The sequence below is a fragment of the Gymnoscopelus braueri genome (assembly GCF_963280865.1).
Source record: "Gymnoscopelus braueri genome assembly, chromosome: 6".
NCBI classification, from domain to species: domain Eukaryota; kingdom Metazoa; phylum Chordata; class Actinopteri; order Myctophiformes; family Myctophidae; genus Gymnoscopelus; species Gymnoscopelus braueri.
This window is the reverse complement of record NC_137607.1, coordinates 47,481,468-47,500,541: the sequence shown is the minus strand read 5'-3', so window position 1 is coordinate 47,500,541 and position 19,074 is coordinate 47,481,468. Positions and strand designations below refer to the sequence as shown.

General features: G+C 42.8%; 1 protein-coding gene across 1 annotated transcript; it reads right to left on the bottom strand.

Annotated features, from left to right (window-relative positions):
• Nucleotides 1–4,171: 4,171 nt before the first annotated feature.
• Nucleotides 4,172–10,698, bottom strand: LOC308086976 (5-hydroxytryptamine receptor 3C-like; the record flags this gene model as incomplete). Its single annotated transcript, XM_080430617.1, has 8 exons — nucleotides 4,172–4,476; nucleotides 4,847–5,035; nucleotides 6,835–7,045; nucleotides 7,564–7,727; nucleotides 8,143–8,312; nucleotides 8,833–8,939; nucleotides 9,332–9,376; nucleotides 10,564–10,698. The coding sequence occupies 8 exons, from the start codon at nucleotides 10,696–10,698 to the stop codon at nucleotides 4,172–4,174; spliced, it is 1,326 nt and encodes a 441-aa protein (XP_080286743.1).
• Between the last annotated feature and the right edge of the window lie 8,376 nt (nucleotides 10,699–19,074).

Sequence of the window (19,074 nt, the reverse complement as noted above, 5' to 3'; positions counted from 1 at the left end):
ATACGCTGCGAGTACGTCTCGAGGTATCTTCCAGGGACTGGCCGCATCATGTCCCGCCGCAGGGGAAAGGCTTCATCTGCCACTAACACATACGGGACCGGCCCCAGGTGCTCGGCATTTGGGAGCGGGTCATCGTCAGGGAGGTTGAGTGTTCCCTCTCTCAGAGCTTGACCAAACTCTGAGGCCCAGAGGATGCCGCTGTCGTTGCTACACCCATAGCCTCCCACATCCACCACCCGGAATAAATAGTTGGCATCTACCACAGCCAGAAGCACGATGGAATACTGGCCTTTGTAGTTGTAGAAGCGGGACCCTGAATGCATAGGTCTCCGGATTACGATGTGTTTGCCATCAAGTGCACCCACACAGTGAGGAAAGTTCCACTTCTGACCAAAGCCATTGGCTGAAGCTTCCCAATCCTCCTTAGTTGGCACAGGCATTAACTCCGGAGCCAAACACTCCCAGATGGCTTCTGCAACAGTGGGCACAATGCCAGCCACAGTGCTACGGCCCACACGGTAATTACTGGCAATCATGCCAAAAGAATCACCATGGGCAAGGTATCTATAATAGAGGAATAGACAACAATCATCATGTTAGAACACAAGGTATCTGTAATAGAGGTATAGACAACAATCATCATGTTAGAACACAAGGTATCTGTAATAGAGGTATAGACAACCATCATCATGTTAGAACACAAGGTATCTGTAATAGAGGTATAGACAACCATCATCATGTTAGAACACAAGCTGAACTCACATGTTACAAGTGTGGTTGGTAACTAGGATTAAGGTTTATTAACCACAACTCCACTACATCTCTGAGGCAAATAATGAACTTTTTAATCCACTACAGTTAACCACTTGAACCCCAGCATCCCTATTCAGGGAAAAACGTTTGCCAAACTAGCCGATCTACAAGCTCAGAAAGCATAGCAATGTCACGTGGTGTGAGTTTGGATATCGGCTATTTTCGGCAAAGACATTTGGTGTAGAGGGGTTAAAGAGCGCAACCAGTACAGAAGATTTCAGTTTCACTGAGTATAGAGGGTCTAAGTGGTAACATTACCGGTTACTTTAAAGATTTACATTATTATAACAAAAAATACATTAACCATTTGAACCCCATTTCATACTTTCATACCTGAAAATAGCCAGGCTACAGGCTCACAGTGTGTCGTGATGCAACAAGCTTGTAGATCAGCTATTTTCAAATAGGTGATAGACACATTTGGACAAATTGGAGTACTTTTACTTAGGTACTACATATATTTGGAAGCCAATAGTAAAGATACAAACCTTTACTCAAACTGTGGAAACAGAACTTTTACTTGTGTCTGAATATTTTCTACATTGTATTACTACTACATTTATTGAAGTAAAAAATCTGAGTACTTGTTCCACAGTGTGGAAACATTAAATACAGATACTGCCGTACACCATGCCTCACAAGTGTTGTCGAGTTGAAATGATGCAGTGGTGTAAAGTAACTATAAGTACATTTACTCAAGTACTGTACTTAGGCACAATTAAGGTACTTTTACTTTGGCAGAGTTTTTCCAATTTCACTACACTTTTGCTCTACTCCACTAAATCTCAGAGGCAAATATCGAACTTTTACTCCACTACAATTATTTGAATGGTTTAGTTACTAGTTACTTTGTAGATTTGGATTATCATTACAAAACATACATTAACCACTGTAGCCCTACATATATTTCGGCCATTGGAAATTGCGACGCATTGTGAGCTTGTAGATCGGCTATTTACAAAAGATTTGTATACATTTGAAAACTTTCTTAATCTTAACAATGACTACTTTCACTTTTGGTACTTTAAGTACATTTTGATAGCAATACTTTTGTACTTTTACTCAAGTTAATTTAGAATTACGGACTTTTACTTGTAACATAGTATTTCTACATTGCAGTATTGATACTTTTACTTAACTAAAAAGTCAGTACTTCTTCCACCACTGAAATTATGTGAATACAATGCTAGGGCATATAGTCTCTCCACCTCTAGCCTTGATACAAGACATATAGTATATAGTATATGACAGTCTTGGATGATCTTCAAAATAGTGTTTGCACTTTCACATTTCAAATATAAAGTGCTTACCCCATGGCCACGGATGTTACAATTATGTACGGGTCCTCAGAAGTACCCGTATCTTCCGTATTGTTCAATAAAAAGCATTTTAATCCGATCGGTGGCCATTTTCTCATAGAGTTATACTGTATCAGAGTGCAATACACCTCCCAACCAATAGGGTCGCGGAGTTTAAAGCATACGGAGAAATGGCCACCGATCAGATTAGAATGCTTTTTATTGAACAATACGAAATATATGGGTACTTCTGAGGGCCCGTACATAATTGTAACATGCGTGGCCATGGGGTAAGCACTTTATATTTGAAATCTGAAAGTTCAAACACTATTTTGAAGATCATGACAGATGGCCGTATTGTGATCCAAGACTACTAACGACCGATCACAGTAGCAATGTAAACAACAACAGCAATGATCATAGTGGTGGCACTTACCGCAAACAGATGGCAAGACGTTCGGCCGGACTGATGGCTTCACGCCAAAAAGTGTCTTGCTTCTCAATCTGTGCCTTCACCTTATCCAGAAGCCAGTCGAACTGCTCCACAGAGAGCCTGAAGTGCTCTTGGAAGCGTTCTTCGTCCTGGCGTAGCTCCATAAAAAGGTGCCGGTAGTCCCCTTGTTCTGGCCTTCGTACAAGGATTGGATGGACCCAAAACCTCCTCCTGTCCGGCCTGTCCTCTTCACCCTCCGCTAACCTCATCAATCTCCTTCTCCTTCTCCTTCTCACCGCCAACAACGCCAAAATTCTCCTCTGTCTGTCAGTAAACATCTTCTCAATGTTACGCCCACTTCACCACAACGATCAAAGAGGACTACACGCCATTAAATACGCTTCCGTGTGCGTCTCTCCAGGACCGCCCCAAAGCCCCGGAAGATATCAAAGTAGCGCGGATCCGGAACAAGGGCTACCGTCTCGTAGCGTGCCGTCGCACGCTAGTATCCCATCATGTGTGTATGCACCCATAGAGGGAGAGAGAGAGAGAGTGAGAGAGAGAGAGAGAGAGAGAGAAAGAGCGAGAGAGGGGGGAGAGGGAGAGGGAGAGAGGCATATCACGGGATACGTCGATTAAAATGAATTGGAATAAACTCAAATGTATGTATTGGGTCTGACTCTGGAGATAGCATCCTACAGTGTGTCAGCCCTTGTCGGGGATCAATCCTGTTGTGAAGACCACAACGATATTATGACAGCCGATTTCAAGAAATAAACTCCTGCAGTGTGTAATGCTTAACGATCAGATAACCCCCCGAGCACTTTAAGGTCCTGCAATGTGTACCTGCCTTAACAAGGACATGCAGGGATGTTCCTCTCACATGAAAAGGATTGTTTTCAAGGAATGTTTTAGAGTTCACTTGTTTTCCTAGATTCTGCTAAACCATATCCACATCAACCACATCAAATTACTTAAGCAAATTGTATGGGACTTTGTGTGTCCAATAGTGTTAACTCAAATTCCAACCAACAAAGCCTTCACATAAAGAAACGCAAAACTATGAAATATTGAGCAATTTCAACATTTATGTCACAATATGGGTCTTCAACAAGGGGTTCAGGACCCCTAGGGGGTTCTCGGAGATACTACAGGGGGGCCGCCAAAACTTTATTATTTTTTATTAACCACTCACATTTCTGCGGGAACATTAGAGGAAAATAGCAGATCTACAAGCTCACAGCGCGGCTGTGACGCATTGTGAGCTTGTAGATCGGCTATTTTCGGCAAAGAGGTTTGTTGTACAGGGAAAAAAGAGCAGACCAAGTACAGAGCCAAAGGTCAAGTTTACAAAGTATGAGGGTTTAAGTCATTCCAACATGAATCCAATATGTAGTGGGGGTCCCTGCTTCATCTCTCTCAGCTAAGGGGTCTTTGGCCTGAAAAACCTGGTCTACAATAATGGGCCTTGTAACAAACAGTGCTCATCTACATAATAATTGCTAATTAATATCTTTACGTATTGAATACCGAGGACCTCAGTGGCAAGACCGCAAGGACTTTTTTGGACGGAGATTTTAGACAAAGTGTATTAGATGCATTTCTGCCTAATACAATATTCAATCAATCAATCAATCATATCAGCTGCATATGATCTGGCCCAGATACCGATGATGGTAATGAAGCTGACTGCTATGAAGATGATGTAGAAGATGAAGAGCAGGCGGTCAATGATGAAACCCACCTGGACCCACTCCTCAGAGCTCTGGTTCCCTGTCAGCTGCTGGTCCACCTGGAGGCGGATGGCCTGGAGGTCTTTACCCAGCCTCCTCATCTCCTCCAGGGCCTTATCCTCCACCTCTGGCCCCCTCTCCTCTGGAGCTTTCTCATCAGCCTTGTCCTCCACTGCCACCAGAGGGCAGGCATTCACTTCTAGGAAACAGGTATGCACATGACATTAGTGTAAAATAGCTGGGCATGGGAGGTAAATAGATCACTGTGAGTGAACGGGGTGTATAAAAACGGCAAAGTTCTGAACTGACATCATCTGGCCCTTCTGGCACATGCAGGTGCATTAGGCCTACTCCTAATTCAGTACATGTATGCTCAGCAAAATGTAAAACAATCCTTTCATTGGATGCTATGCATTGTGTTGTTTTTTATGAGAAGAGTTTGTTAACGTCGCCGTTCCATAGAGGATGTAACATAATCAGGTGTAGAAATGTGGACTTGGTCAGGGTGCTATAGTGGAATAAAACTCATATTTTTTGATTATATAACTCCTACCATATTATTCCCATACCTGAGTTAGTTTTTTCTTTGGTCTTTGGAGGAAGGCCTACAAGAGGACCCAGGATATGTAGGACCAACACCTGGACCCATCGGGGGACCGGAGTGATGTTCCAACTGGAGTCACACAGCAGATTGGTGATGAGGATGGTCTCTAGTAGGCTGGCCACCATCAGAGCCAGGCAGAGACAGAAGAACACATCTGGGAAGAGAGAGATAAAAGGGAGAGAAGGAGAGAGGGAGTGATGGAAGTCAACATGGCATTGTTCTCATGCAACACATCTGAAAGGTTATATTCCCAACACACACTCCCAGGAAAATAACTTCTACAGTATGTGATAACAGACTAGACAGCATTGTTAACAAAGTGATTTGGTGTTGTGGAAGTCATTCTCCAGGAGGACAATTACATGAAGTCCTTGTGCCGTCTATAGTGGTAATAATAGGGTTGCCAGCTACCTGAAATTCAAATACGGGACAGCCGGCTGGGCGTATTTTTCCAAGAAAGAATAAGGGACACACAGGAAGAAAAAATAAATCTCACTGTATATATAGTTTTTCAAACTTTTTGTGTATTATCCGATTGAACCCCAGCATGCATAATTCTGGGGGGAACATAAGCCCATCTTGTAGATCGGCTATTTTTGGCCAAATAAGTGATTTGGTGTAGACTGACGGAAAAAAACGGTCCAAGTACAGAGACAACTAAATCTAGAGGGTTTAGTGGTTAACAACCTGGATTATAGTATAGTATGCATATGAACTGTTTGAACTTGTAACATGTGTGTCATTGATTGATTCCCACAAATAAGGAACAAAGTGGGTTCCTTATCATGCCACACTATTCAAGTCTGTGCCGCTGTACGTACCAAAACTTTAGGTACAGCTCACTGCCAAAGCAGGGGTCCAATTCTCTCCCAACTTGCTACAAAAATCGCTCATGGCTAAGCTGACATTATCATCTACTTTCTTTTCCACCTTCACATGTGTCTCCACTTCTAAGAATCACAAAGTGTTTGCAATATGTTAGCCCAATACTTATGCAACTCACTTCCGCAAGTGCTGCAACGTCAAAATCGTCACGATTTCTTGGACAACAGATGTACAAGCTAACAACACCTTGCGCGTCGACGCGTTGTTGCCTTGCAGATCTGTGATTTTTTTCCTCACCTATCTGCCAGTAGCCTCTCTCCGTTTTACTAACTGCAACAGAGCGTGACAGAGACGGGGAGAGAGAGAGAGAGAGAGAGAGAGAGAGAGAGAGAGAGAGAGAGAGAGAGAGAGGGGAGAGAGAGAGAAGGGGACAGAGAGAGAGAGAGAGAGAGAGAGGGACGATGCTCACCATGTGTCACAAAGAACATTCTTTCAAGTATTTTTACGTTGAGAGACCAGACAAGTGTGTGTGCGTGCGTGGACAGACTTTCAAATACAGACAGAGAGGGGGAGGGGCACAAAGACAGAGAGAGAGAGACACAAAGAGAGAGAAACAAGCGTGAACGTTCAGTGTTGCCATGTCTGCAAATTATGAGCGACTTTGCCCTACTTTTATTATTAAATGGTCTCTCTCACACTGTGAGGTGCCTGTGAGGTGAATGTGCGGTGCAAAGTGGATGCTACGTCACGCTAGATGTGAGGGCCGCGCAGCGGCCCAAAAATCAGGTCAGTTCAATAAGGGGACACGTCTTTTAGTGTCCAAATAAGGGACGATTCTGTATACTAAGGGGGGGTGGCAACCGTAACGCACGCACGCACACACGCACGCACGCACGCACGCACGCACGCACGCACGCACGCACACACAGGCACGCACGCACGCACGCACGCACGCACGCACGCACGCACACACACGCACGCACGCACACACACACACACACACACACACACACACACACACACACAATGACAATCCATGGTCCTTCAGAAACATGACATTCCAGTTAAGCCTTACAGAAGGTTAGCTAGTCCTCTGGCCTTTACGCCTGGACAGCTTGTACTACTGACTTATGAGAGGTATGTGGTGTCCAGTGACCGGCAGCAGGTCGTTCATCATGAGGAGGAAGACGGTGTAGCCCAGGATGAGGGTCATCTTGAAGGAGGAGCGGTCGACGCTCTGGGGAGGAAGCAGGAAGCTGAAGAGGTCCACTGTGATGAGGAAACAGCTGGGAAGGATGAGGTTCACCACATAGAGAGTAGGCTTGCGCCTCATTCTGATCTACAAGGGACAAGAAAAAAACATTCCTAGGTTCACTGCTTCTGGGTTCAGGGTATTATTACTACAAATCATAATATCTGCTATCAGTATATTCCATAGATTATGTTTAAGATTTTTGATTTAAAGTGCTCGGGTGGTTCAGTGGTAAAGTGCCTACCCACCACCGCGAAGGTTTTGAGTTCAAATTCACCGTGGTACATTTGGTACTTTGTCGAGCGTCTACACAAACACAATTGGCCCGTGTTCGGGAGAGGGAAGCCGGGCGGGGAAGGTGATATTTGTCATTGCACGTATTCCTACGGGCTGAGGGGCGGCACCTGTCGGGAGGGAGAGTTGGGCGGGAGGAGTAGAATGAAGGCCTTACGTCCCGGTTGGGGCTCCCCGCTGGCAGGTGAGTCAGTAAGATACAACAGCAGTGACACCATACAAATGTCCGTGGGGAGGAATTAATTGGCATAACGACTAACTTGGAGGGGAAAAAAAGCAACAAAAAAAAAGGATTTAAGATTTAAACGTACATGGAATGCAAGCTCATCGATGCCACCACCCATAGTAAACTGCAGGACATATTTAGTGTATGTGATGTCCATCAGCTCCCACTCTCCGTTGGCTGACATCACCTCCTTGGAACGCTTCAGAATAGCCTCTAGTGATTTCCCAAGTGTCAATCTCACCTCATTCTCTGAGAGGAGAAGAGGGACCAAAGGAGAGATTATACAAGGAAATAAGAAGAAAAAGGTAAGTTATAATTTGTTCCTGTCGGGCAGAAACCTCTCATCTCCATGTTTTTTGCAAATTAACGCCCTACTTGATCATACTACAGCGTCACACAAAATAATCAAAAGTAGCAGATCCGCAAGCTCAAAGCACGGCACAAAGTGTTTTGAGCTACTTTCGATGCTTTTGAATTTGAATCCTGAAAGGTTTCGGACATACCTAAACATGCCTAATGTCCATTATTCATTATTATCCATTATTAGTAGTATTCAAAGCACATGTGAGGGAACAACCAAAAACCATTTGTATCTGAAACCAAACTAAATGTGACATTTGGGTGCTGAGGAGGAGCCCTTCTTGAGCAAAGCGGTGCACCTCACCGAGGTACATGTAGGAATTGAAGGTGAGAGTGCAGTTCTGGACGTCAAAGGGGAAGGTGTAGATATTAAGGTTGCAGGAGCTGACTACCCTCATGGGCAGCGAGTCTTCTATCCGGCCGTCATGATAGGTGGTCAAGTAGGGGACAGACTGGGCATTGTTCTCGTCCATGCTGCAAGACAGGAACAAAGCAGAAGAGCAGACTGATGTCATACAGCTCTAGAATGACCTTTTTGTAAAGTATTTTAAAGTCATTGCTCGTGTTTAACCCATCCTCAGGACATTAGCCTGACATTAGCTAGACTTATCACGTGGGTTCACTGACCAATGCCAGGCTATCCTGCCGAGTACTGATCCGATACAGTACCAACGCGTAATAAAAGAACAATCTTTAGGAATAAATAACAATTCCATAATAATAGTTAAAGTGCAGCCACAAGTTAGTAAAAATAATTATGTAAATAGTACAGTAGGAGTATAAAACAGTATTGCAACATCAACTCAAAATAATTGTTCAGTGCAAATGAAAATATTATATTATAAATTACGTGGTATCGTATTGGCATAGACTGGCATACTTGCTGATACCAGCATTTTTGGGCAGTATCGGCAGCTTTTCCGATACTGGTATGGGTATTGGAATGACTCTACTTGTTAAGAGACAATCATGTAGTACATGAAACAGAACTCACAATTCGTTGATCACTAAATCTGGAACCCAAAACTTTGTTCTGGGTAGAGTAATCCTGTTGGTGCCACACTGGACCGGGTCCCAGCTGAAGAACTCATTCATCCAGGACTAAAACAACAAACCAGTGTTACTGTGCTGTACACAAAGCAGGCCTGCAGTAGGTCATAATGGATGCTGGGTTAAAGGAGTAGTTCACCCAACAAATTACTTATTTTCTATCAATTTCACACCCCATGAAGCCTTGAATTCATTTATTCAAGCCTTGATTTTTTAGTTTTTGTCGCATTCCTAAACCAATCATAGTAATCTTTTGGGTGAACTACTCCTTTAATAATGAAATCATACACAATGCAGAATATTTGCCATCACTGAGTTTTGGACTGTTGCATTGTTGTCAGAATGTAGAACAGTGAAAGAAATTAAGTAAAACATTTTTTTTAAATCCAAAAAGTGATCAGCCACAAGTAACTGTTTTGCATTGTTTAAGATAAAATACTCACAAATTTGATCCAGATGTATGTAGTCAGAATCTGAGCTTTTTCATCCTGTTTTTTTGTTTTTATAAAAGAGAAAAACACATTAACTGCCAAAGACGTTTATAAACGTCTTTGGGAATTCAGCTATTGCCTGCCAAAGACGTTTAAAAACGTCCTGGAAAAAAAAAGGGAAAAAAAACTTAAAAAAAAAAAAAAAAAATTCTAAAAAGATTCTCTAATTATTTAGTGTCGACACTTTGTCGATATTCCAAACGAATAAGGAGATAACAATTTCCAAAGATTTGCTGCTCCATCCACTTCAATGTTAAAATTCAAACGGACAAACAATTCACATTGTTTTTTGGTTTGAAACTACTGGTTTTGAGCTATTTTCAAACATCAAACAACACATGACAACAAGGTCATAATGACCTCGTTGACATTTGTGAAACCACACCTGAATCTCATCTGTGATTAGAAACCATCTGGGGATCAATCATACTGGAGAAAAATATTCTGTGGCTATGCGAAAAGGTACCAAAATCGTTCAAAACCCTGGCAGAGGCTACAGACTGTTCTGAAAAAACTCTGGCCAATATATAATTCTTTACATAAGGACCTATTATTTTGCAGAAATTAAACATCATTGTGTCACTTTTAGAAGGCTTATGTATCACAATACAATTAAAGACAAACTAGCATAGACAATTGAAAGTCCAGACTGCATAACAGTAGGCCTACTTGAACTAAATGAAATACTATAAACCCCCTGTCTGGGTGTCTGGAGTGAATGGTCCACATCAGAGGTAGGCATTAGGCAACCTTATAGGTACAGGATCACTGGCACATGCTGGCATAAGTGTGAGACGGAGGATTTCTGGTTTAAAATTAAATATAAAAAAAAAATCAGTCAATTAAATTAAGTCCCCTCACGTTTGTATGCAGATTGCATCCTGCACATAATTCTACATTCATTCAAACTCTGAACTCTGACTGGGGAGTGAGTCTGGGAGATAGGTTGGGGTCTAATGACAAAATGTCCTGATGTGAAAGAAAATAATAATAAATAAAAAAATAGGTATTTATGGATAATCAATCTGTTGGGAAAAAAATAATTTGACGTGGTGTTAATGTTGATATGGCACACTGACTATCAAGAAAATAAAAACATGGCACTTCATGTTGACCTCTGTGCCACACTGTAATAACTATGTTGTGGAGAACAGAACGTTCACTGATTCTACAAGAGGACGTACCACACCGAGAATACCGTACAGGATGAAGGATGTGTTGACAGAGGTGGGTGTCGACATGTTCATGACGGGCCGTATGGCGCTCAGCTGGAAGACAGGTCCCAGAGCCTCCAGGAGAGCAGGGGGATCCGGACGCATACAGTTCAATACAATGGCACCATCACATGGAACTGTGGGACGACTCTGGTCATGTTATGGTTATTTGTTCTCTTACAGACTTTAAGTTAACTCATTAACCACTTAAACCCTGTTTACCTAGTTGTACAATGAATGCTGAATACAGCCAATATACAAGCTCACAACATGGTGAATTGGGACACATTGTGAACTTGCTTTAATATATCATGTTATTATTCAGGGGTGGGCAACCTTAGGCATGGGTGCCAACATTGGCACAGGGCAGGGTAGTCACTGGACAATGGCACACTGTGAGAGGATTCTCTTTTAAAGTTAAATATTTTAAAAAAATAGTCAATTAAACCACCCCTCACATCTGTACGCAAATTACATCCTGCACTTAATTTTACATTCATTCAAACTCTGAACTCTGACTGGGGAGTGAGTCTGGGAGAGGTGGATGGGGTTGTAGTCTAATCCTGAAAATATTTCAAAAGAAGAAAAATAAATAAAGGTTGCTACTGTATGTATATGGACAATCAAAATCTGAAATATTTTATGTTGATGTGGTGTCATCATTCTTAATGTTGATATGGCACACTGACCATCAAGAAAATAAAAACATATGCCGACCCCTGTGTGATTGTAGCACAATTTGCGGAATGGGTCCCAACAACATTCCACTGCTTCTACTATAAGTACTAACTATAAGTTAGTGACAAATAAAACCACCTTGATTATTGTAGATATGCTATTATTTCGGAACATTTTCATACATAATTAGAGCCCACAGGCGGATGCTGGGGTGGTGGTTGGAGCAAGATAACAACAAAAGTTAAGCATCAATATTAAAAGACCACTCCTTACCCTTCATGACACTGATGGTAATGATGCACAAAATCACAAAGGGCTGGACTGATGGCTGGAGCAGCTAAAATTGACATTAGCAAGATTAAGTAATATAATCAACAATCAGAGCTTAATCCAGTTTTTTTGTCTTACAATTAACCTACACATGAGACATGTACAGTATGCACCATGAAAACATAATTTACCTTCAGTTTAGAATTCTTGTCATCCATCACACTGTGATTTCAATGCTGTCAGAGTGTAATGGTTTCTTCAGCTTCCAAATGGCTGCAGATCACAGATTAATTTATAACCAAAGCATGTATTTTACATAGTTATGACTGCGGATGGAAATGAGCTTCCAGCTAAATCCGGCATGTTTGTGTAGGATAAGCCTAAGCCACCCCCATTTTATTTATTTATTGAGCTATAATTTGTTGTTTATTTCATTATAATTCATTGCTATTCAGGTTTATTGTAGATTTAATAACTGTATTTCATTTCTGTCATATTGTTTTATGTTATGTTAGTCTTCACTAAAATAGTCTGTGCTCCATTCTTGCAAGACAACACATACACTCTGAACGAAAGTAAGACCGAAGTCATCATCTTCAACAATAACCCTAAGCATATTAGCTCTGTGGTCAAGGCTAGCTTCTTTCATTAGGCTTCTAGCCAGGGCAAAGGCCTATCTGCCCCGTACCGACCTCGAGAGAGTCATCCACGCTTTTATTTCAACTAGACTAGATTACTGTAATGCTCTCTATGTAGGCATTGATCAGTCAGCTATCAGGCGTCTTCAGCTTGTTCAGAATGCCGCCGCTCGCCTCCTCACCAACACTAATAGGCGGGACCATATCACCCCAGTCCTCGCCTCCCTCCACTGGCTCCCTGTCCGCTTCAGAATTGATTTTAAGATTTTAGTGTTTGTTTTTAAAGCCCAAAATGACCTGTCCCCTCCATATTTAGCTGAATTGATCACTCCATACGTCCCAACAAGAGCCCTGAGATCGGCCAATCAGCCTCTCCTGGTTGTGCCCGACACACCAACCTCTGGAACGCCCTGCCTCTCCATGTTCGCTCTGCTCGGTCTTTGACGGCTTTCAAATCCCTATTAAAGACTCATTTTTACTCTATCGCTTTTAGTTCAATTTAATTTAAGTCTACCCATGTAGCCTATGATGTTCCCATGTACTGCTTATTGTATTTTACATTTTGCTCTCTTACATATTGAAGCAATACCTGTGTATGTTATTATGCTCTGTAATGTGAAGCACTTTGGTTCGACCTCGGTCGATGTAAATGTGCTATACAAATAAAGTTTGATTGGATTTGATTTGATTAGAGCAATAGCTCCACCGCGCCACAAGGGGACATTACACTCCAGTGAGCGCGGCAGGATTCTGTCAGTCAATGAGGAAGCCAGTACATCCTGTTATGTAATGTGAAGCAGACTGGACATAAACATGTCTAATTCATGTTTATGTGTTTTAAACTGTCTTGTTGCAGGTGAGTATCATACAGTGTTTAACTCAGACACATATAGTAGCATATGACCAGGGGGTATTTTGATGGTGGAAAAGTTGTCCGTTTGATTCCACAATGTTTGTTTTGTAGTATCGTCCCGTCCTCCTTGCTAAGCAGCTTAGCACCTTAGCTAATATGCACTGTAGTGACTGCAGAGGCCCCATGCTGCTACTATGTGACCCTGTGTTGTGAATAATTAATTAATTCTACCCCACTGTAATAGTAATACTATTTTAGAACCAGAACTATTTGGTGTCATGTATTTATGTTATTTTGTGTAAAACGGATTTTTGTTTAAATGTGATGTTATTTCTGTTTATGTATGATTCTGTTAATGTCCAGTTACAGTATAGGCTACCTGTCAGTCAATGAGGAAGACAGTACATCCTATTATCTAATGTGAAGCGGACTAGACACTGGACAGAAACGTGTCTAATTCATGTTTATGTGTTTTAAACTGTCTTGTTGCAGTTCCATGTCCAGTAAAAATGAACAACTCAAACCACACTGATATGGACTCATTCCTTCATTGAAGTGTGTAACATCCTCCTACCATAATTGGTGTGGCGGCCACACGAGTGTATGGGGCATGTATGGGGCCAGTCTCCAAGCACACACATGGCCCAACTAACTCCACATTTTCCCCCAAAATTCCTCAATATTCTAGCTGTAACACCAGCTGCTTCCCATACCGTTACTCTACTTGCACGATGTACAATTAATATGAAACGCATTATGCCCCAATACTTATGCAAATCACTTCGCCAGCTCGCAATTTACTTCCGGATGGTTCTTTTAACAGCCAATCATCATCATCTGCGACCAAAACTGAGCACCTTCGTTGCCACATCCGTGAAACGGGCAAGAAACAAGCGCTGTGGTCTATGCAAACGAGCCCCAAAAGCGCACCCAAATAAGCCCAAAATCGCTTATACAAAAGGCAGACCTGGCAACGCAGGCTACGCCAATCATGTTCGAGAGATCTACAGGCTATGGGGCAGAGACGCTATGTGCCACACACCGTATCTTAGCAACAACGAAAGCACTAGCTCTCATTGGTCTTGTCATGCTGAGGGCAGTTTCTAGATAGCATCATCCAATACTCGCTCAGACACACAACTCCCTGCCGACATCACAGACGCAGTAACGGCAGGGCTCCGTGATAGTTGGGCGAGCTGAGTTGGACAGCACAATCACCGTCATTTCTCTAATAAATCGCCCTGTCATTCCTATTGTCAAGACTTTTAGGTCACTGCAGCCTGCTACTAATGTAACGAATGTTTATGTCCACTACTGTGATAGCGTTCGTTGTATTTGAATGATTAGTGGCCAGGGGTGCTTAACATGAGCCGTTAGCATGCGGCTAACGCTAAAGCACTTTTACCGTAGCATGTAGCTAACGCTAACGTGGTTGTCGTGGCTGACGCAGCTGTGAAATCACGTTGTCAACAATGACAGTTAGTGTGGTGAATGTTACTATTCCTGCTCAGTTAGTCCATTGTAGATGGTGCGCCCACATAAGCTCAAAATCGCTTATACGACAAACAGACCTGCCAACCCTCATCGTACACACACAGCATTAGCTGCTAACGTGGCCTGCTACTTGGATTCTGTTGCTGCTGGTTGTTAATGCAGCCTGCTAATAGCGTCTAAAGCATGTATGTCAATGTTTATGTCCATTACTGTGTAGCCAAGCGCTGCCTATAATGAGCCGTTAGCGTGTAGCTAAGCTAACGAACGAGTAGCGCTAGCATGCAGCTAATGCTAACGCTGTTGTCGTGACTGAAACGGCTATGTTACACATCTTACCAACAACCTGTATGAACGTTAGTCTGGTATATGTCATCAATGCTACCTAATTAGCCCGTTGAAGAGTTTCATTTTAGTGTATTTTGTGGGTTTTTGTCACACAATGTAACGTAATGGCAGCGACGCGTTGCTGACCATCAGAGGGCATCATGGGAAATGTAATTTCTGCTAATTTCGGTTCTACTGTGTTAAGCTTGTGTTACATTACTGCTGCTTAAGGCCCCTGCATGCTACCAAATGAGGTGGTCACCCTAGCACCGTTTGTGACCACCGAAACGGGCCTTAGGTGGGCCCCACCTAGGCAATTCTATGTGGGGCCGAGGTGGTTCTTAACTGGTGGGCTATAAGTGGGTTCTCCTGGGCCCTAGGTGTATTCCAACCAACCAGAGTGCAGTGGCCATCACTCCAAATGTTGTGACGTCAGGGCTCTCAATACTGCACATTGGGGGAGGAGGAGGGGTGCAGGGCGGGCGCACAGATCGCTGAACCAATGGTAGCCCACGGATGTTTTCTCTGGAGATTTAAAATCCGCCCCTCTATGCCACATATCAGACGCGCTACAGGGTCTTTACTGACCGAGCCATGGCCCCACTGGCTACGCCACTGATATGCGCTGCCAAGTGGGCGCGGGCGCTATGTGGGCGCGGGCGCTAGAGCTGCGTGCGGCCGAAGTTCTAGTTTACATAATATGTAAATGTTAGAGATCATTTTCATCTTATTGAATTCACATTCATGAACTGAATGTTCATCTGTCCTGTCCAAATAAACAAATAAAGTAAAGCAAATTAACAGTAAACTTTCCCCAGAAAATTACTGGATCATAGTTTTTTTTAAAGTATTATATTCAATTTCTTCATATTAATCAATTTTTCAGAGAGAAACGATTGCAGAATTTTAAAATTAATTAAGGTTCTAAAACTGTGCAGAAGGATCCATGGATTAAAGTTCTCTGTCGTGGCGATGGATTTCCGTCGTGAGGATTCTATAGGGGCTATTTATGAGATCCGTGCAGATCTGCAAAAAACAAAAAAGGTGGGTTATGTGTAGTGATGGCCGCGGTGTCAATGACATGACAGAAGTCGTCAAAATGTAGCATATACTTGCTAGTCAAAATTATCTCCAAACTACAAAGTATCCATCCCCAGCGATCCATCATAAAGTTCAGCTGCTCAGAGTGCTGCGGCACGACCCCTGTAACCCGACACCGTAGTGTTTAGCCTCAGCTATACTTAGTTGTGTGGCGGTGCTGTGCGCAGTAAATAGCAGATCTACAAGCTCACAACGCGTCCAGTTTGCGTTGTGAGCTTGTAGATTTGCTATTTACGGCATGCAACTAAGTATGTTGTGCTCCGTTCCCCCTTTCTTTCTGACTTAAAGTAGCACGGATTTACCACTGAAGTTATGGATTTTGCTTTGTATGAATTGTTGGCAGTGTCCAAAAGATGATATCACAGGAATAATGGAATACACTGGAGTTTTAAATCGAAAGTGTATTACACCACGTAACAGATAGGATCTAATTATTTGTTGACAGGGAAGGCAGCAGTAATTGACAATAAACATGTGCTTACGTTCTCTTGCATTAGAATAACCAGCGGAACACTTGCTATGTTTCCCAATCAGAGATTAGAGAGGATTTCACAAAAGTCACCCATACAGGTGTCAATGCAAATACTTCTGGCGGTGTTTCACTTGGGACGGTATCATGATTGGTTTTCAAGGCAGTAGGCGGAGGTTTATCCACCGTGAATTGCATTGTTTCTCGCATTATACTCCCACGTGTGGTAGTGGTCAGTCGAGCAATAATCTTGGAGGCGTTGGTAGTAAAAGAAGGCTCGGACGTGACTGCCAGTAGGGGAATACCACTCATTTTCAAAATTGAAATGTCTTTAATACACCTTACAGCTGTTGTGTGGAAATAAGAACCCCCCCCCCCCCCTTCTATGTTGCCTAGCACTGGAGAATTGATTGTTGTTGAGGTCATGTGATCAGTGCATAGAGTTAAAAATAATAGAGAGGGCACCAGAAATCTCCTCCCATCCACTTGCATTGAGTTGCTCACCCAGCGCATGGGCCTAAATGAACCCCTTCTTCCGGGTTAAAATTTGGTGGGTGCGGCCTATTATGGGCCCAATTCGTCACAGATGTGACGCGTTTTGCGTCACAGAAGCGCGCAGCCCCGTGCGCAAGCACATGCGCACGCTCGTGAGTCGAGCCCATTGGTCGAAACCGTTTTCGCTCGTTCATGTTGAGGCCCCAGGCCTGCACTACCATGAATGGCCAGCATGTCCATTTGGCTTCAATGAAACCACTGGGTTCTGGGGGCTTGGATCAGTGACATACGTATGGTGTACTTTTGGCTCCGCCCTCTAGGCTACTGCATTCACTAGACTGGGGAATCTCACTTCCACTTGAACCAGTGCGACTTGAATATAAAGTTAAGAGTTATTAGAGCATTTTCAGCCAATTGATCTCTATTATCTACAAGTACTATGTCTTGTGAAATGTTATATATAACCATAATAATGCCATTATAAACTACTACTGTCGCAAGGAGCTGTACTTAAAAGTACAGCTCCTGCAGCAGAAGCCTCCGGGACCGTACCTATGTTCCCCAGGTCCTATGTTCCCCGGGTCCTATGTTCCCCGCTTTCCTAGGGAGAGCGGGGAATATAGGACCTAACCTAAACCTAACCCTAACCCTAACCTTAGTGGGGAACATAGAACCCGGGGAACATAGGTATGACCCCGAAGCGTCCTCTACTCCTGCAGTTAAAAGCAATGCCAGCCCTCTCACAGACCAACGACAGAGAGGGAAAAAAACTCAAAAGGATGTCTGGTGTAGCCAAACTTCAGGCTTTTGCTTTTGTTGCTAAAAAACAGAAAAGATGAATAGCATTTGTTTTCCAGTGAATTTGAATAAAGCTGCTTGTTAATTAATGCTTGATTTTGTTCTTTTTTTAATTCATTATTAATAAAGGTAAAGGTGATAATAGGGGAACACTAAAATGTTCTCCACTCAAAAGGTACTAACATGTTAGTAATTTGAGCCAAACCAAAGGGTCTTAACCAGGGGTGTATTGGTGATTTTTTTCCCCGTCCGAACGGTATTTCAATGACGTCACGCACACTGCATGCGCACACCGCGCATATTCTATTTTACCTTAAAGTAGTTTGTTTGTATAGGAAATGTTTTTTTAGCTTAGTTTTAGTCTTTTAAAACTAATACAAATTCAAGGAATGCCATGAATTATAGAGCTGAAACTAAAAGTTTGCTTTGAACAAGTATCTTTCTCTTCTTCGACGGTGGCTGAGGCATTGTTGCGTGCAGATAGGATACTGGCAGCAGCGGCTACTGAAGCCAAGATGCTGTGGTGCTTACCGGATAGCTAGGGAGTTAGTAGATGCAGGGAGTGAGGACACATTTTCACACTCACTTGTAAACCTGTTATGCAAAGTAGCCATTTGGATAGTTGGCTCGTGAATCTAGGGGAGGGGGGGGGGGCATGACACCACTGGTCTAAACTGTCTCTCTTGTAATTGACATAGGTTCTCACCTGCAACCGTTCCTCTCCCCTCATGCAAGGTGCATAATGGTTCAAATGACTACTGAAGGCTACATGGGTGTGCACCATGTTATTAATGTATGATTTATTTGTCTTACACCGACTTTTATCCCTGTCTAGGACAGGGGTAAACCGATGCAAGGTTGGGGGGTTTCCCCTTTCACAACGTTTCACAAATCACATATTGGGATATGGTCTGAAATCATTTTTGGGGTTTGGGATTTTTTTTGGCTTTAATCCCTGAGGATCTAATCCAAATTCCCAAATTAACCTTATGTCACCAGGCTTAATCCCAAATAAGACATGCAGTCGCACAGACAGCATAAGATAAGCCAAGCCAAGCCTGCCTTGGGAAAAACCTTCAGCAAATCAGGTGGCTTATTACATTTCTGTTTAGTTTTGCCTATACGTGTTTGGACAACAGAGCTTCAGTTGTGATGGATGGCTTTGGTCTGTGTGTCTGCAGGTGGTGAGAACTAACCACAGTGGTGTGTGACTCTCACACAAGGGGGGATTTCACCAGTGATGGAAGAAGTACTCACATGTTTTACTTAAAAGTACCAATACTGCAATGTAGATATACTCTGTTACAACTTATGTAGAAGTCCTGTATTAAAAAAAATATGTTTTAACTAAAAGTACAAAA